Source organism: Falco peregrinus, chromosome Z (assembly GCF_023634155.1).
Source record: "Falco peregrinus isolate bFalPer1 chromosome Z, bFalPer1.pri, whole genome shotgun sequence".
In the NCBI taxonomy this organism is placed as follows: Eukaryota; Metazoa; Chordata; class Aves; order Falconiformes; family Falconidae; genus Falco; species Falco peregrinus.
Genome location: NC_073739.1, coordinates 2,658,238 through 2,678,728, shown reverse-complemented (window position 1 = coordinate 2,678,728; position 20,491 = coordinate 2,658,238). Strand labels below are relative to the sequence as shown.

The following is a 20,491-nucleotide window of genomic DNA, read 5'->3' as shown; positions in this document are numbered from 1 at the left end:
TTGCTGTCATAATCTGTCATACCAGATACACACTTCTCTTAAAATATAAGTTCATTACTTATTAATCTTAAATTAGCCTATTGCTTCTGATCCAGCATGGTTTGCTTTCAAAGAACTCACGATTCATGCAAGTAATTTTAGGCATATCCCATCTTCCATTCCCTTGACACCGGATAGTTGGAATGTGACGCTGGATGAAGCCATCTTTGCAGTGATATCTGATAAGGGAGTTGATCTCATAACGAGGTTTCATCTTCCCAAAGGTCTTTGCGTTTTCCACAACGGGAGGCTGACCACACGCAACTGAAAGGAAGAGAGAACATAACCCAAAACCTGAGTTTGTAAATGCACTTCTGAATATGGTACTGACCTCGAAACTCCGGCTAAGGGAAGATGTCAAGGGACCTCAGTTAGATTCCCAAGACACACATCCAACTAAGGACCGGGAGATCAGTCTTTTCTGTAGTTCTCCTCCAGTCCTGCAGAGCAAATATGATAATGATGAAAACTGAAAACCAGCAGATTGTATGGTTAGTATTCCCTTTCTGGTTTAAATTTCTGATGTAAATTTGAGCCAAAAAGGCTGGTATACTCACCTAAGTGATTTTCACTGGAAAGCTGCAAAACCTAAAAACTAGTGAGGCTCTTACAGACATTTAAGAAAAAAGTCTCATTTTCAATAGTTCTCACTTCCTCAACAACAGACTATTTAAAAGCACTCAAAACTGACGGATCCATCAAGGTCCAGGGACCACGTTAACAAAAAGTTGTAAATGGTAGTTGGGAACAATGGAGGCAAACACAAGATTCTGGCTGCTTCTTTACTTTCCCAGTCTGAAGAGCCAGAGGCAATTCCTAAAACATTGCTGCATAGCTCCTGGTGGACAGTGAGGTTTCCTGTCAGTATCAGCTCTAACAATGTATAAACCAAATGCGCTTTTCAGATTCTAGAACTGCTATTAAACTAGATGGTTTTGGAAAACAGGAAGACATAGGTCAGCATTATTTGACGGGTGAAAATTATGCCTAACTGCAGCTGAAAAGCTAACTGCATACCAGTGGTCAGCTGCCTGCTCTGACTGCCTACATACTTCACAGTGATGACATCCCAGGAAGGAAGAGCTCGTAATATTTTCATGGTGTTCATGCTGTAAAGCAGGCCTGCCAGCTCACCAGAAATCACCTAGAATTTGTCATTTTAACTTTACAAAACTGGAATTTACAGAATTATGCTATTGTTACTGGGAAGGTTTTACCTGTTCCTTTCTTGCAGGTATAGGTAAGGTGATAATTGCATGGTACGTCATTCCACTGCCCATTCTCATGCCATATTATAACAACACAGTCTTCTCCAGCAGAAAAAAAACTGTCTGGCTGGTTTGGTCGCCAGTTCTCATATTGCTGTGGAAAAGGGGAGCAAAACCATTATTCGCAGTGCAGGAGTATATTCACATTCCATTTTACAGAAGAGCACTCAGTATTACCTTTGGTGAAGAGCAATCTCAATTGTTTGATTCAGGCTGTTAAGCACAAATTAAACAAAGCTGGGTTTATAATTTCCTCCCATGGCATTAACAGATTATCTCAATGGGAAAAAATATTCTGATCTAACTTCTCACCTACTGTAAACTGATGTCAGGTGTACAAAACAAAGTGACCCAATTCAGTGCAAGCAAAATCTGATCCCAAGTGTGCTGAAACACACTTTTTCCTGCATAGACAGACATGAGGTGGAATGCCAGGCAATGCACTAAATAGCCCATAACACTCATTTACTCCACATCTGCTAAGTGGCAAATTACAGAATAGCTTCTCAGACTCAAATTATTTATTCTCTGACCTCATTTAATGAAGTCATTCAATGCGATGACGTGCAGAATTAGGTGAAAAATAAGTAAAAGTGTCAGAATGTGCCTACAGATCATTGCAGATTGGTATTTCCCTTAAAAAGGCCTAGGTGGCAGACTGAGCATGTACAGCAGCATTTCAGCTTTAGAAATGATGATTCAAACTCCACCTTCTGTAGAAAAAATAAATCCAGACATCTATGAATATATATGAATAAAACTAGAAACTGGCACACTAGTTTTAGAAACAGAAATCTGGTTGTTGGTATGTGACAAACAAACAAACAAAAAAAAAACACCAAAAAAAGCCTCCTTCAAATGGCTGAAAAATATCTTTAGCATTAACAATAATAATAAAAAAGAGTTTCTTAGCCCTGCACCTGGGACACACATCTGGCATATTGATTTGGGCAGGCTGCGTTCTTCAGGATCCAAGCTGGCTACATGCCAGTCCGTACTTACTTAGCTATACTGCTCTGCAGCTTTCACCGCTGCATCTAACCTAAAGACCTGTCTCTACCAAAAGCTGTGGATGCTGGATGCTGGCAGGCTGCGCACAGCTCCACACATGGGCTAAGCCCACCATTACGCCACCGTAGAATGCACTCTTTCGAGCACAGCTAAGTTCATCACTGCACAATGTCATTTTTGGATGAAAATTAGAGAGGATTCAGTCTGTTTTTTGATCAATAAGCAGGAAAAATAGAAACAAAGGGAGTGTCACACAGATTGAAAATCTGTGCAGTAGTCCTTGGTAGGGGATGTATAGCCTACTGTCCTTGCAGTCAGCAGAGGTAGCATAATCTTTATTACACTTCTTGTTTCATCTTGATCCCAAATGAAGCACAGTAATTCAAGATTTGCATAACATTATGTAAAGAAAAGCAAGAGAAGATTTGGGAAACTATTCTTAGTGATTTTCTTTGGGATTTCTGTTTGTGTCACTCCAAGAAGAATTTAATGAAGGATAAAAATAGATAACTGAAAGAACTGGAATTCACATAAATGCCAGACATTAACCAGGCAGCTAGCCCCTTGTATGGTCAAAATGACACAGTTTCTACAGCGCCTATATTTTCCTCAGTGCTTACATCTTTCTGTCTAGAGCTGGCCCATATAAATGTCATAAAAGTTTAGCTTTCTATTTTCTTAACTTTATGAAATAGCCCCTATTCACTGCCTGGGTGAACACATTTTAGAAATAAAGTTAATATACCGCACACAAGTAGTATTTACCTTACAATGAATCAAACTGAAAAAACTGAGTTAAATACTTAACCTTTTCCTACCACATGTCATCTTACCCATCACAGGTTTTAATTATCCAAGCGATTTAACAATCATGGTCTAAATAAATTTGTTCTGCGCTGAATTTATTACCTCTAATAAAACATCCCCCTTGTTATGTGGAACTAACTTAATTCCATCACTACATTCCAGTGTTTAATAGTCCTAAACTACAATACTCCCTAACTCATTTACTCATTTCAGCATTTCACATTAGCTTATAAATCAGAGCAAGAGTTTTGCGAGCACAGTAGCCAAATACCACACGTATGAGTCAAATGGGATCTGAGGGGTGGGGGGGTGGGGTGGCTTCCTGCAACACCTAGCGCAAAACAGAAAAGCAAGCTCTGTGTGTACCTCCTGAGCCAGTGGGAAGGAAAATGGGGAGGAAGGAATATGCCCGTGAACATTGTGTATTAATATAACTCAGAGAGTGCCCCAACACCCCTTCTCCAAAAGGGCATTTTTGAATGGCAGTAGCCAAAGGTCTAGCACCTTTTTACAGGTTGTACAGGTTTTTAAGGTTGTAGGAATCTGATCAGAAAAGTTCATGCTACCACAACACGGAAAGCTACTGCCTGCTGAACCAGGCATAACTGAGCACATGCACACACTGAGAGCTTGGGCTCGCCGGTGGTGCTGCCCCAGATACCTGCTCCATCTCCTCTACATAGGGGGCTGTGATGCACCTTCAGGAGCACCACAAACTGTAAGGCAATGAAGGAAGTTTGGTGTAAGTGTCACTCATGCTGCAGGGAAGTCTGTCTGAGTGCTGCAGAGGTGGGGTAAGCAGAAAGAAATGATCACCTCTCACTTTGACCCCTGAATGGCGTACTACCCAATCCAACTGAAAAGTAAGATTTGCTAATGTCAGTCACAAATGTACGTTAGTTACATTGCTCAGATGATGGGCAGCAATTTCTTAAACTGAGGCAATCCAATCACTTTCAAGAATATGCCCAGAAAGACATAGAAAAATTACAGAAAACAGCCAGGTTACTGGTAGAAAATAGCATGATCAGTAACATCCTGACAGCAAAGGAAAGACTTCAACAAGTATTGCAGCTGTTTCTTGTGGAAATTATGCTGGAGAGCCATTTGCTTCCATAGGGATCAGAGTGTGGGAATGAAGGATATTTAATAGCTATTGGGGGCGTGTGAGCTGAAGGTGCTCAGCAGCTTGCCAGCTCCCACCCTAAGCACATAGACTCCATATGCTCTTACTTGCCTGGCCGTGACTCCAAAATTTGTCTTTGCTTTGCTGGCAGGGCTGCCATAATGGCAAAGGATTATATCTAGGCCCTGTGGTTTATTCAAGAATGTCTGATATCCTCCAGTGTGCCTTGCTGTTACCTCACATCTGATATCGTCATTGCACAGATTTATTTTGGCTGAATAACTCTGATTTTGCTTGGGGTTAGTGCCAGAATTGCTTAGCAGAGGAAGTTCCAGACTGTTGAATTGCTTTCTTAGGTCTCCACCCAGCTCTTCTGTAGTTTTTCAATTCCTTATTTAGCCACTGGTAATGGGATAATGATACAAAAAGATTCTCACAGTTTGAGCAGCATATGTGCTAAACAAATAAACAAATATTTTGCTTTCCCCTGATGGATTACATTTTTGCATGACCATGAGCATGATTCTGGTTTTCACTTGCAACAGTGTAAAACAGGCAGGGGTGACTGCACTATCTCCAGTAAACCTACATCAGCAAAAAAATTGATAGGAAAGAACCAAATCACATAAGTCACATACTGGTTTGTACTGTTTGTTTTCAAAAGTATACCTTACAATCTCTCATACCAGGTTTGTTAAGTGTAAAGACTTCACTACCCTTGCAATAAGTGCAGTAAGCATCTAAGATACTCAGGTCATAATTATTCTGCTGGGAAACATTGCTCAAAATATCCTGAATAAGATGCCCTTTTTGAAGTGGCTATGTCATTTAAGATCCTTGTATTTCAATGCATTACTGTTTTTTAGAAAAGTGTATTATACAAAAATAATAATAACAAAAAAAAAAAACCCAAACAACTTCATTCCTTGGCAACATGTACTATTCAGGTTTGTTTGTTTTTTAAGATAACGTCCAAAAAAGATCATCCATATTCACAGACAAGCCAAAAACGGCTGGCATTGTTCCAGCCACCCTGCTGCGAAGTTATATCTTCACGTACATTGTTACTGTCCCAGCAGACCAACAAAACCATGCTAAGGAGCGCTGTGTTTGTACTGGTACAGCCCCAGACATCCTCTTGCCGACATCCGAGCTTCAGTCAACACCTTTAGCAATACTCTTAGCTGTATCGTTTGTAAGGTACGACTGATGTTTCTTGAAAACCTGAATTCAGATGCTAGGTTGATACATGGAAGAAAAGCTGCTACAACCATTTTAGTCCTCAGCATAAATAATTACACGGGGTGATTGTTACTACCCTGGTTTTTAAACAACTCTACCATAAGACATGTGAAATTTTCCCCTGGATTTAAATGCAAAGCACTTCCCGACTGTACAATCTTAATTATGCACATGAGTCAAAAGGTACCTCAAAGGAGGTGTGGCCCACTACACTCTTCTCCAGCTGTGAAGCATCCTTTGCTGAGGTGGCCGTGGAGAAGAAAGTTCAGAGCAACGCAGGGGAGTGAAGGCTGGAAGCACACACTGCAGGCTCAGGCAGATACCGCTGCACCAGCCACTCTGCAAAGCTCTCAACATCCATGATGGCAGGACACAAGCCTTTTTATCAAAAAAACTGAGGTCTCTGTGTAATCAGGTTATTGCAGGACCTAGAGTTGCAGGCAGGGTTTTGGTCCCTCTTCATTCATTTGCTCCTTTGGGAGCCACAACACTAGCCTGTCTTGCCATCATTTCAGGCAGAAAAGTGAAGCTCCTGTTGTGCTCTTTACACCTTTAATTATACTGTAATAATTAATGAATCTTTCTTGTCTAGTTTTTTCTTTGTTGTTGAAACCAAAGCCCGAGCGGACACATTGGATCTACTTGTTCTAGCTTTCTCTGCTGAAGATTACTAAAAACTTTCCTGCAGAAAGAGGGTGGATGGTCCACAGGTTAGAGTTGCATCTGGGACAGGGTTCAGTTCTTCAGGCTTCCCATGTGGCATGAAACAATGCACTTGGCTGTCTGATTCTCCGTCTGTAAAACTGACAATGTATTCTTTTGCCTCACAGGAGGAGCTTGGTTATGACGGTTACAAAACCCATGAAGATATTTTATTAAGGTCCGTAATTTGGGGGAGGATTTCCTTATATGGCATTGAATTAACTCACAGCCATAGTCTGCTGGTTGGGTAACAGGCTGACTTTTCACATAAATTAAATGTAAGAATGCTAGGATTAGAGCAAGCACTTCGAAGAAGCTTTATTGTTAGTCACTACCTTTTCTCATTCAGATGGCTGCTAATTAAACTGAATGAGCATCGCCTTCCCATCACAAACAAGATCTTACCTTGTGGGAGATTTATTATTTAAATTTTCAGATAAGCAGCCTTATTTGAGGGACTCATTTCCTTATTAACGAGTAATCCACTCAGCTCTTTCAGATGTTTGCACCGCCAAGGTAAACCTACGAGTAAGCAGTATCTCAGCTTTGTGACACTGATTTGGAAATGTCATCCGTTCCTTTATCTCCAAAAGGCACACCAAGCGGCTGAGATCAATCACTTGAATTTTGCATTCCAAAATAGTCAACAAGCACTGTGTTTAATGAGGTGTAAGAAAATAAACTATTGATGCAAACAGAACTTTACGGCTTGACCTCCTTATTGTGTAAAGGCCAATAATCTTTTGTACATAAGTAAAGCCAGTAAATAATTTACTTGAAATACATTTATTTAGATTTACAGGGTTAATGCTTTTCCTCCTGAAAAAAGGAAGCATGTTTTCAACATGTTTAAATAAGCTTAAAGTACAAATCCGTCCTCATACTTTTTGACACTTGTAATTTCCAATGTGATTTTTATTTTCTTGCGTTCTGGCTGCTTCCCTATCTGATTGCTTCGTAATGCAAGGCTAATGAGGCAAATCAAAAAACCAAGGAAAGATGTAGGGACTTGTCTGACTGGGTACTCTCTGTGCCATTACATTTTAAAGTAAAGCAACGTTTCCTGCCTGGTATTTATCACTAAACTAGCAGAAACCACCAGCAAAGTTATGGCTATTGTCCTTTTCCCTCCTTGTAACTGCTAAGAACAGGAATACACTTTATTCGTAACAGCAGACAAATTCTTAGAAATCTTTGTTAGGAAAGCCTCTGAACAAGTCCCTCACTGTGGAGGTTCTCTTAAAATTGGATAGCTTAACCAAAAATTACATCTCACTTTCAGTAAGACCTGGCAATTACCCACTTCTATAGGCTGGCTGAACTACAGCAAGATCAGCACAAGGCTACAATGAGTATATGGATCAGTTCAGAAAACCCTTGTTTGTGGCTCATGCTGTTATACAGCACTGACTCTGGTACGTGAGACACTCCTGGGACGTTTGGAAGGGATGGCATTTCCTTTTGATCGAAAAAAAGTAAGACAGATTACTGTGAAGATCTGGCAGTGCCTGTAACACTTCCACTAAATTCACCTAGTATTTAAATGCATTTACGCATTGGGAAAGACAAGAAACGACCTTATAGCACAGGCTTTGTTTTACTTAATTTCACCCCAGTCCCGCAAAGGATTTTTCTGTTCAGTCTTATGAATGGGAGCAGTCTGACAGAACTTATCAAAAGCATTCATAAGATTAAAAAGTCCATTCATCAAGTGTTTAAGCATATACCTTGTTTTAATGATTTAAGTGGTGCCCTAAATACTATAGGGTAGATCACATGCACAATTCAGACACATGTTAAAATAATTTGCTGAAGGAGGGGCCAACCTAAGTGTGTTGGTAAATCTTTGCTGGGAGAAATTCTAGTCAGTTTGACTGCAACTGCTGTATTTAAACTTATCTACAAGTACACATAAAAATCACATGTCATGATCCTGATGTTTTTTAGATCATAGTTGAATGGCTTCCCTCAAGCCCTTAATCTGAGCTTTATTTGCATGGGATTTGAGAAACTGGCAGGATTTGGATCAGGCAGACACCCAAGACTCCCCATTACAGAGTCACACTGTGAGCAAGACAAACTCCTAGAAGCAGCTTTGCGAAAGATTTCACTTGAAAGGGTTTTTTTTTTTGGTAACAGAGCAGTGGGATGTATTGAAAAACTCTTTGATTTCCTATGCAACAGCTTGCAAAAAAAGGACTGAATAACATACATTCATGTTTATCTAGCAATATCCACAAGCACTGATTGCAGACTGAGTAAGCAGTAAGATCTATGCCAAAAATAAATAATTTGGGAAGGAAATCTAAGGAATACAAATGAAACAAGTAGAAAGGCTAGCTGATGAAGCTGCAACATAAAAGCCCTACCAGCCCTATCTTTTGGGAGGAGCTGATCGTGTGGTGAAGCAGATGGCTAGCTCTTTGACATTTTTTTTTTTAAAACACCACCATAGCCTGACAGCTTTTCCAAGAGCAGCAGAAACCGCCGAGTACGGCAAGGAGCTCCCACTAGAGAGCACTGTCTGCTCACGGCTGAGATCGGACACCAAGGGAGCAGTCCGGAGCAGTAATTATTCAGAAAAGACACTACTTTTATTAACTCTTTAAAAGCTAATTAAAGCCAGTGGACACAACTCCATTGACTTTGACCTGATCTGTACTGACTCTTCATAGAGCAATAATTTTCATCATCGTTTGCACGCTGCACGGTTCAATTTAGTGGGTGTGCTGGGTGCGCTGCTGGGCTTGCAGAAGTCACCTTAGCAAAGACTGAACGATGAGTAGCAAAGAGCTGGCAAATTTTTCTTGCTAATGGGCAGGTGTTTTACTGTGGAAGGTAATTATGGTTGATTGTTACATGTTGGTTGGTATAATCCACGGTTTTTGGGAGTCACACCAACATAGTTATATATTATCAACATGATGAAAATTGCGTGGGGTGTGACTTTGTCTTTTTGTGCATAATTACCAGCAGGGTGACATAAAAAAGGAAAATCCTGCACTTTGTCATTGATGTCAACAATTTCTGCAGGTTTGAAGCTGTCCAAGAGTTTTAGCCCAGAGCCAGCCGAAACGAGACCCTGAATTAACTGCTGACCCCCCTGGTAAAAATGAGACAAAAACCCACTTTGTCCAAGAGGCCCTCCTTACTGCCTACGACATACTGAACTAAAAATATACCTGTCATTAATAACATTATGTAGTTCTCCTCCATTTAAATGCAGGTCAAATGAGCATCTTAAAAAGAGGCTGTAATGACTGACTGCAGCACAAAACCAAAACATTTGGTAGATTTAAAATCTCCTTCTCCAAGGATCCAGAGGGACATGGGCACAATGAGCTTTTTGTTTGCAGCTGACTACAGTACTTTTTAGTTTGTTTGCTTTATTTCACCCTCAGAAGCAGGCTCCTTCTCTACAATAGTCCATGCCTTTTGAAGGTTTTTGTGTTCAATAGTTACTCTTTCTGAGAGGGGTGCAGTTACAGATTTGCTCAAGTTAAAGCATTCTGATTCACTGACCAATAAAGGAAGGAAAAGAGGGGGCTTTGTTTTTGCCAGAATTAAACTTCTGTTTCGTTTTCCTTTTTTTTTTTTTTATTTTTTTTTTAAAGTAGCTACCTAACACTGACAACCTGAGGTCCAGCACTGCAAAACACAAAGCATAAACGCTCCTGTGCCGAAGGGAAGAAAAACTAACGGAGTGTCTCTGGACAGTTTTAAACGTGGCAATATGCCCCATTACTTTCCTAGCTGGCAGCATTCTCTGAGTGACAGACAATATGGCCACAGACACTAGCCAGCTCCTTATTACAGCACTAATCTTATGTAATGGGAGTGAGCTCACTGCCCTACAAAGCACTAATTATCAACAGCATTTTCCAAAGGATATGAATAACTCCCCTTGTGAGACGGAGGCCCAAGGCACAACCCCAAGTAGCTATATGCGCTTAATCCATAACATGAATAGCTCCAAAGGACTCCTTTACTGCTGTGCCTGCTCACAAGGGTCCTTAACAGTGAAACACCAGCAATCCAAATACAATGGAGAAGCTGCCAAAAGCAACACCAGACTTTTTTCTGTTTGGATGGGTGTGCTTTACAGCTGTAAAAGTTACTATTCACAGAACTAAGTGAATTATTTAAATTCGATTTCCCTAAGATATTTTCAAATGTCATGTTCGTTCACTCTTCATTTCATCAAGCCAATTATTAAATGTTTTCACTGATAATGTAAGTGTTGTTATTCTGTATTTTGCATTACATCAAATTTAAAGTCTACAAAGATCCAATCAGGCATCAACGAATTCCTCTTTTCACATAGTTGTGTAAGTATCTATGCCTTGCTTTCTTTTCCTGTATTACTGTGATTTCCCCAAAGGTATTTGTTCTTATTACTTACAGCTTTTTATGATAACTGTGGGATGAGAATTGTCCATGATTCATCCTTAAGGAGCTGTTCACTATCACAGAAATGCTGGGAGAAAAGTCTACTGAAAATTGCAAGAATAATTTTAATTCCATAATTTTTAGAATGTAAACAAAGTCTTACATATAGCCATTTTCATTCCTGTGTAGAATGTAAATCAGAGGAAAACTAATGCTCTCCCACACCAAATGCCAACAGAACAGCCCTATAACTACACTGCAATAGAAGAAAAGCAGAGCTAGCAAAGCATGCTCTTTAAAATACTGTATTACTTTCTTATGCCTCTTGCATCTGTCAGTGTAATTGTACCTGAAACGTCATGAGCAGAAATTGGCCTGATTTTCAGGAAGTAATGAATAATGAAGCTCTAAAGATGCTGGGGTGCTGCGAATTCTCTGAACACACTTCAGTAGCTGCTTTCACTAAGGTTACATTTGAAACAAATTATCTGAAAGTGTGGACTAGGCAGATACACCAAAGTTTGAAGCTTACAAATTCTCTTCCTACTGGCCCATGAAATCTTGGACGTTGCTGGTATTCCAAGCCCATGCTTGTGGCAGTGGCCCCTGATCTTTAGCTCTCACTGAACTTGCACCACAAGTGAGGATCTAGGTTTTCGGAAAGAGCATGCACTTTTTATATTGTACTAACGTGTCTGCAATCAACCATTCCCCTTGACACAAAAAGGGAATGGCTGCTGCTGCCAAAGCATTTTTCATGTGGCCCATCAGCTCCAGAACATGAATCCACCTCTCCCAACCACCAGAAACACCAGAAAATTATTTCTTTCAAAAACAAAAAAGCAAAAAGAGCAGGAACCTATTGTAGATGAGAAAAGATTGCTTCCTACCATACAGAGACGGTACAAATACAAATAGAAAATATAGTACAGAACAAATTAGAATCATATGGGTGGCCAGCAATGGATTCCACAGTTTAACATAATTATAGCTTATTTTGTGCTGCATATTGGACAAGGTAGCCTAAGCTTAGCCAAGGAGCTCCTTTGAAGATGTGCTCTGACCTTAGTCAAGATGCTCCCAATTTGTTTTTTTTTAAGAAATCACAAAAAAGACGAATATAAGCAAATTGGCCTGGCCAATGAAACCCTGTATAATGAAATATCAGTTACCTGGAAAGGAATTTGTTTATGGAAAATTAACACCTGGACTAATAAATAAACTTTAGGGCATGTGAGGTATGACCTAACTTATTTATTCATGTTATTTTGCACTTTTCAAACACAGTCTATGTTTGGGAAGCTCTGGGTACAACATGCTGAAAAAGGTGTCTTTTACCAGGAAATGGTGAGATTTTATCTGCACAACCCAATCCACTGCATAAGATTTTGCCAATCCATTTTGCCTGAAAGACAGGAAACTGCTGAACAGTTTTTCATTAAAAAATACTTTACAATTAAGAAAATTGCATGCCAAAATCCCCTAAAAGCACATAGATAATTATGCATCGAACACTTCTGTAAGACAGATCAAAAAGCCTCTTCGGATTTCTTGCAGGAACAGAGCCTGCAACACAATGGTTTAGGAGTGTGCCCATTTCTATATTATTGGGATAATTTTCTTGTCTTAAAAGTTCTTGTTGTGGAAATTAGGTAGACTCAATACAGATACGGGCAAATGTCATCTGGCCCAAAAATTTTCGAATACTATTGTTGATTTCTCACTGAATTCATTGTATTTGCTTTGTTATTCAAGACACCAATATTTTTCTTGAGGAACTCTGAGAATCAGAGCATGTATTTTACATGATGGCTCTTCGTTTATTCTAAGACTTGCTTGCTGGCATTGATTTTGCAAGTTAAACATACATTCCAGTTGATATATGAAAAACTTGCACAGGTACAGAGGGGCTTTTTGGCTGTTGCTGGTTTTGATCAATTGCTAACGCCCAGTATTTTCTATAATGTTTAAAAGAAAAGAATGCCAAGATATCAAAAGTGGCTGACTCTAATTAGTCCACCTAAATAATTGTCTCTGTTTTCAGTAGGGCTGTGAGCCTGTCACGGGCAGTTTAGGGTCTGTGTAGTTTTCCCAGTAAGAACCTTAATTCTATGTGTTCACTCTTTAAAAATCTTGGTCACCTTAAAAACCAAACAAACCTCCCACACCACTGAAGGGGCATGAACTCCTCTCATCTGGACACTGCATAGAAAAAATGGCTCTTGCTTATTTGGTTGGCGAAACGATCATCCATGGGCTCATGAGGTAAAGGAAATTTCTGCAACCTCATCTGAGAATTTAAGCTTTCTCACATTACTAGGCCAATGACAAAGGTGAGTTTATCAAGCTCATCTCACGTGAATTGACACAAAGTGTGCTCCCCTGTATTTGGGGAGCCCGGGGGAAGTGAAACAGCACAAGATTTACATGCCAGTGCTGCATATGACTATGAAGTCCACAAAAAATAGCTGAGGTAAGCATGTGTACTCAATAGCTCATTGTAGCTAGAAACAATGTGCAGTGCACTTGGAAGTACATTTGTTGGTTTTCTCTAAGGAACTCATGTATGAGCTTCGTCCAACTATCTTACTTAACAGTGGCTGGCACTTAGCTTCAGTTTAAAGAAATCTGGAAAAACACAACTTGGCACAAGCTGAAAATGTCAAACAATGACTGATTTCCTTCCATTGAACTCATTGGTTGAAATACCTTTTAGGTGCAAGGAGGAATAAAGGTATTTGATCCCTTTTCCATAAATTGATAATAAAATACATGACAACACCTGGCAAGAGTTCCTTTCAACATACTGAATATTTAAGTTGTGGGTTTCCTTATGTCCATGGGAAACGAGTACAAAAGTAAACCAAACCTTGGTCCATAATCTCCAGTGATAGACCCTGAGGTTCAGTGATTCCCAATTCTAGGGGAGTGTTTTGGTTCAGAAAGAAAACTCGTGTGGAAACTAAATCACTAGAATGTATCACAGCCATTTCAGCTGGGCAGTACTGGGTCAGCTGCAGCACTGGGCCAACAATTCTACCCATAACATGTCTTGCTGTGGTGGTGGTGTTCATTTGTTTTTTATTTTAAGTCTACCAAGCAACATAACTTTTTTTTTTTTTTAATCCAAAACCTAATAAATTCATGTAAGCATGACTTTCAGATTAAATCAAGCTGTTATTGGCAGAAAATTCAAACAAGTGTCAAGACAAAGATGAATGTACATCACTTGTAGATGAACAACCTAACTAAGAGCTGCAGTGACTTTTCTAATACAGTCTCCAAGAAAACTCTTACATCAGGGGAATCCTCAGCAGACTTGACACATTTTCCTCTGTGCCAGACGTGTGGAATAGAATTGTAGACAGATAATACTATTTTGGAACAAGCATGGAGCTGGGCAACAAAAAGTTAGAAACAGCTGACTTACAGATGCACCCTGATATGTAAAACGCAAGAAGGTTATTTAGACATTGGTTATATGCAAGAGCTACCTCTGATCTCAGAAATTCAAGTTAGAACCTGGGTGTTGACAATAATGCTGATTTTTATGATCACAAATTATATTAGTGCATTTAATGCTGACATGACTACTGTTCAGCTGCAAATACATAAATAATGAAATATTTTGACCTACACACTATTCAGATTCATTGGAATTTTAAGACATCATCAGGGAAAAACATTTGCTGCAAATATTTAATTTTTTTTTTGTTCCTATTAATTACTGGAGAAGTAATAAATCACTGTAACCAGAAGAGTGGTTAGAAAGTATGAAAAGTAAGTTAAAAACTAGGGAAAAGGAGCAAATGAGAAAGCTTCTCAGAGCCATGGTATCCAGAAAACATATGGAATAAGTTTTGAGGGAAAGCTATTGAAGCAACGAACATAAATGATTTCAAGAGACACCTAAATTGTTTCCAAAGGAAGAGACAGAGGGAAGTTGTTAAAAAGAAAAACACAATAAAGTCAAAAAAAGATCAATCAAGAAAGAAATCTGTTGGACAGATGGTCTTATTCTGGTCATAGAATATCTTCATTTCTTAAAAATGAAAATTAAAGTAAAAATGTAATACCACATTTGCCCAGTAGCCTTAATTTAAAAATAGAATCTCAGTCCTAATTTTAATTTCCTTGAAGTCATCGTTCAGTGAGATATCAAATTCGTCTTTGGAATGTATGAACATGTATCTTGATGTATACTTCCTAATGTAAGATGGGCTGCCTCTTCAGGCACTACATCTATGCCCAAATTTATCTCACCTAACTTTAGATCCCTTAGTGAAGTGTAGGGTCCTTGACCAACCACTGCAGATGGCTAGGACCACCCCTGAACTCCAGCCAAACCTAAACCACGCTCAGAGGGTCCCTGTTACAGTTAGTGAGGTGTAAGGGCCGTATCAGGAGACAGAAAATTAACTCATCCAGAATGAGTAGAGTTCCTGGCCATGGCCCATCTTGCACTCTCAAAAATACATGAGGATAGGCAAGAGAAAATGATGAAATAAAACTCTTCTACCTGCAAGACTTTAGGGTAAAAAAGCTAGTGAGCGGCTAGGGGGCTGCGGGGGGTTTAGTCTGGAGAAGAGGAAGCTCAGAAGGGGACCTTATCGCTCCCTACAGCTGCCTGACAGGGGGCTGTGGGCAGGTGGGGGTCAGTCTTTTTTCCCCGATAAAGAAGGACAGGACAAGAGGAAATGGTCTCAAGTTGCACTGGGGGAGGTTTAGGTTGGGTATTAGGAAAAATGTCTTCACTGAAAGGGTGGCCAAGCACTGGAACAGGCTGCCCAGGGAGGTGGTGGAGTCACCATTCCTGGAGGTGTTTAAAGCCTTGTAGATGCAGTGCTTAGGGACAGGGTTTGGTGATGGACTTGGCAGTCCTGGGTTAACAGCTGGACTTGGTGGTCTCAAAGGTCTTTTCCAACCTTAATAATTCTAGGTTTCTGTGACTTCGTGCAAGCAGAAATGGGTGCAATCGTTACCACCACAGATGCGCTGGGCAATCAGTCACACAACAAAAAAGTTTCATCTTTTTCTTCCCCCCATACTGTCACCTGCCACACATGTTAGATTCCCTAAGAAATGCCTTATTTACAAGTCAGTTTAGAGGACTTTAAACCTCTGGTTATTTACATGAAATGGTAATAAATGAAGCCTGTCTTTGCCCCAGGTGTCTTTCTACATAAGTTGTAGCCACATGGTATGCAGCAATGATCATTGCGTGCATGTGTGAGCATGTGCATATATGTGTCCAGATGCTTTCTGCTTTAAGGATTCACAACTGGAAAGGAAAATAATAAGCATAACCAGTTTGGGGTGGTTTTTTTATGTAATGTTCTTCGATGGGTGTTAAACAGCAATAAATCACCTGTCCCTTCTACAAGAGACTGTTTTGAATTGGAAAGAGTTCAATCATTTCCAGCATCCATCAGCTCTTTGCTTTAGGTTAGTTAAAGGTGGGTAGAGAGTGATCTCCCTCTCCTACTGATTTTTCTTCTTATTTTAAGGCAATAAGAGGTATCAACAGCACCTTAAAATTTTATGCACAGATTATTGGTTACAGGCCTCATGAACCACCTAAGGATATCTGCTTCTCCATCTTAGCTGTAAAGCTGCCATATAGACTAGGACAGTACTTGGGAGGCTCCTTGGTGCACTCTTACAGATCCATCAAACACAAGAGCTTGAACACCATATCCTTGTCCAAAAAATGCATTCTGGTCCATGTACCCAAGGGAGAGGAGAATTGCCACATACACCCTTCTGTAAAACCAGAAGAGCACAAATCAGCTCCGGAAGACCCTTAAATTACAGTGTCAGACTTCTGGAGTTTTTCTGTTTGGAAGCTTTGAGAGATCCCATATATAAAATAATAATAACTAAGAATAAGATTTTAGAACCATACCACAAAACAGCAGTTATCCTGAAACAAGAGTTGGCTGGCTGATTGCTTGGGTGCATATTTAGTGACTGCATTTTTTCATGCAGTTTCCCTCATTGCTGGTGGGAATTTGATAAGGCACCACAAAAATAAATGAATGAGTGATTTCATTTCAGAAGCATCTTACCAGCGGGCTACCATCAGTCCAGCGGAAGTCACGCTCAAACATCTTGTCATTGAGGCCAATCCACTGGTAGTCATGCCCAATACCTAAGGAACCAGAAGGATATTTTTATTAACCTTCCCATAAATGGAAGAGATTTCATCAAAGAAAATAAAAAGAATTTGCACAGAATGAATCAGACATCCTGTTCTCAACATCCTTCTACTCATTATGCAAACAACTATTTACAGGCTGTTTTTCAGCTTTTTAATTTTAATCTAGGATGCCTATAAAAATGCAGATTCTCATCTAACAGTTTTAAAGAATCCTGTTTCTTCCCTTCTAACGGCATCTCCCAAAGAAAGCAGACTGGTTTCCTATTGGAGCACATATGACAGGGAGGAAAAAAAAAAGCAAAAAAGAGTAAAATAAGAAAAGTACATATTCTAATCTACATTTTTCACGTTTTGGTTAGGCTGTGACCAGTTTTGCCTAGATTGTGCAACACAACATACAGGGAACATTTCTTTATGCCTATGGTAATACAATACATGGTGGTGATGTCATTGATGTCAAGTGCACCAAAAGTCTAAAGCCTCCAGAAAAAGATGTTTCATCAATTTCCAATGCCAAAACAATAGTTCCTGTTCTCTTCCTCAAAAACAAAGTAATTTTTATGTAACAAATAATAACTTTCATAGTGATAGGGTAGGGAGCTTGCATTGATTGCAGAAGTAAACATGAAGAACATGAAGCGTGCCATTTCAACATTCTAAAAGTCAATTTTAAGATGGAGATGTAAAAGGAGAGTGATCAGGAGGATATTTCACCAGCTCCCAACCCTCAGTGCCTGCTTTGGTTTAGGGGAACCTCAACAGTACATACGGTTCACAAAGATTTGCTCCTCATGAGACAAGATGCTAGTCAGGTGTGCTCCCTGAAGACGGCATTCCCTTTCAGCTGTGTCCCACGTACGCCGATGGGCAAAGTATTTGTAGCACTGTCCTTGGAACTTGTGCCAGCCATAATCACAGGTCTCCGTGTCTGTGACAAACAAATACATCACATCTCTGTTAATGGGTGTGAAGCACAAGCACGTTTCATGCAAGTGGAAGGATTTTCTGCAGAGCAAATGTTCGAGAAAATACCTGTCAAGCAGTACAAATACAAACAATCAACACTCATTCTTGAGACCTCACTACTTTTTCAGGTAGTTCTATTTACTCATTTTCTGTACAAGCTGCAAGAATATTATTTATGTAAGGAGTATAATTGCAACTAAAAACTTTGTGAGCTTCCACTGGTGGAATTGTGCTGTATTTGGACATCTTCAGTCCATAACTCTTGACGAATGAAATGCCTGGGTGCTGGACTGAAGTCAGTCTACATTTCATCTGATTTTTCTGAGTCTGTATATGGCCATGGGGATTTTTACTTGCAAAGGCAAATAGGTCTTTGAGTGACTGTACTGAATTTCCGTGATTTGGAAGAAACTGATAACTGAAAATAACATGAAGAAAAGTGCTTGTGACTGTTCAGCGCACAGATGCAAAGCTGCAGTATTATCTTTCTGAACTTACCCCTCCAAATTCTCCTTCAAAACTCACCTTCCCTGACAAAGTATAACTTAATAAACTTTAGGCATCACCTTCTAAGGAATGCTGTAAAGCTGAAATACAAAGTGATGAAGTGCATATTGTCTGTGCTTGTATGAGGGATGGTACTGTTAAGAATGCATTATAGACACAAGTTCACATCAGCCAGTATATCCTTTCATCTAAAGAGAAACAAACACGAGCCTTGGAACGGTAACAATCCTTGAATTTCATGTTGATTGTTTTGTCAGTTAGGCTGCTGTAAGCAGAATAGATTGCAAGAAACAACAAAGTTCTGTTTCCAAGTTTGCTTCTGCATCAACACTGCAGGAAGATTCAGAGACAAAAATCAGCATTAATAAGATGAGCATCACAAATATGATGCATGAATGTGTCTGAGCTGTGATGGATGGTGAGAAGATCTTGCCACTGAGAAAAGAGTTTTAGGGAGGAATGGGACAAACAATAGGGAAAGCTCAAGCTGGTTTGAGTTATGGGAGATGAAATGGCCCCATAAAGGACTCTTCAGCACAAGATTACAGCTTGTTCAAACTACAGCCTGTTTCAGCTATCTTAAGTACATGATGGCTCACCCTCAGGGTCTCAGTTGCAGGATGCTGAAGAACAGAAATACAAAGCTTGACCTTCCCCACCCACCAAACAGGAATTTGCCTCTTCTCACCAAGTTTCATCAATCCCCACACAAAACTGTGCCTGAAAGCAACTCTCTGGCCTTTCCAGTGGTATAGATATGTTCTGGGTATGAAACTGAATTTCTTATTTTCAGTATGTCAATATAGTCAATAACATGCTTTGGTCAAAGGTCTTTTTGCATAGTACAGAAAAGCCAAATATTACAGAATATGCCAATGACGTATAACCAAAGATTCTTTAACTATGATATTTCTGACGTTTGAGCAGCTTTCAAAAATTTGAAAGACAATTGTGGAATAATTTTTTTCACAACACAAGGCTGGTTCTTAATTCATAGCAGGCAGAGGCCATTCAGATCCTGAAGCACCAAACTGTCTATGTCTTTACCTTTTTTTTGAAATTTCCTAAGATAAAAACTAGACTTTACATGTACATAAAGAGATCTAAAAGTGCAAACATATAACTTCGGAGGCTTACCACAATTTCCCTGACAATTCCTGGCAACACTAATAGCACAGCTGTCATTGTCTTAAGAGTCTTGTATCAAAATCATTTTCTACTAGTCATCAGTCAGACATAAATGTACCGAATACAAAGGCATAATAGAGCTCACACTGATTATCTCTCTTCTATTTTCAATAGGTTAAGCTGTAGGAAACTGCTTGTGCTTTGAGTAATCCCAGCTAGGAGAACAGGAATACTACCGATGAAACAGGAATTTAATCTATACTACCAACTTGCTAGTTTTTTATATTTACCATCTTTGTGTTGAAGGCTGCAGATACAGCTTTAACCTTCGGCATCTAGGCCATTTTAAAGTTTAGTCTGCCTTTGGTTTTCGAGAACATGTGTTTAACCACACGATGCTGACTAACACTGCTATGTGCTTTGTGAAGGCACTTAAGATTTTATTATTCATCTTGTCCAGGGACTCCCTTATCCCACAGGAAACAAGACAGATAATAACAAGCAGCATTGCATGCTGAGCAAATCATGGCCAGAGAGCATTTCCAGGGTATTGTAGTCAAGCCTTCCCTGGCCTCTACTAAGGTGCATTATTTGAGACAAGATCTGCTGAAAGGTACACGGGGGAGGCAAAGAGGCTTGAAAACACAAAACCTAGAAGACTGGGTTCAAAGAATGAGATATCACGGCCTGAACATGAATCACAAATTACAAAATTTCTGTTTTTAGCTAGAACATGCCGAACAGTGACATAGGTGCTCTCAGTTGAAAAGCATGCACTGCAGTGCACACACAGCTCCTCCCTACCATCCAAAATGGCATGTGGTTTTCCAAAAGGGAGAAGCTGAATAACTTCTGCACCTGTTTGTAGCCCAGATCTACAAAGACAGAAAAACACAGGGATGACGGCTATAAAATACATAGGAGTTTTAGAAAGGGAAGAGAGAATTTTCTCTTTTTTTTGAGAGATGTTGATCAGAAGAGGGGGAAAGGAATGGGGAAAGGGAGAGTCAGGAGGATAGATGATGAAATATGCAAACCAGGCAAGTAAAAATGTGTGAATGTTTCATCTCTGCAGTCCTTTGTCCTGAGGCAAGTAAATATGTGTGAATGTTTCATTTCTGCAGTGCTTTGTCCTGAGTTTGTGTA

At 39.7% G+C, this 20,491-nt stretch overlaps 1 protein-coding gene across 2 annotated transcripts in view; it reads right to left on the bottom strand.

The window, feature by feature from the left end:
- Positions 1 to 20,491, bottom strand: part of VCAN (versican) — a 118,416-nt gene that overhangs the window by 3,450 nt on the left and 94,475 nt on the right. For both annotated transcript variants that reach the window (XM_027784837.2, XM_055791502.1), the window contains exons 11-14: positions 17,514 to 17,672; positions 16,653 to 16,735; positions 1,257 to 1,401; positions 121 to 303 (exon numbers count right to left, since the gene is read on the bottom strand). In XM_027784837.2, coding sequence (XP_027640638.2) covers positions 121 to 303; positions 1,257 to 1,401; positions 16,653 to 16,735; positions 17,514 to 17,672 — 570 coding nt within the window. The remainder of the gene's footprint in view (positions 1 to 120; positions 304 to 1,256; positions 1,402 to 16,652; positions 16,736 to 17,513; positions 17,673 to 20,491) is intronic.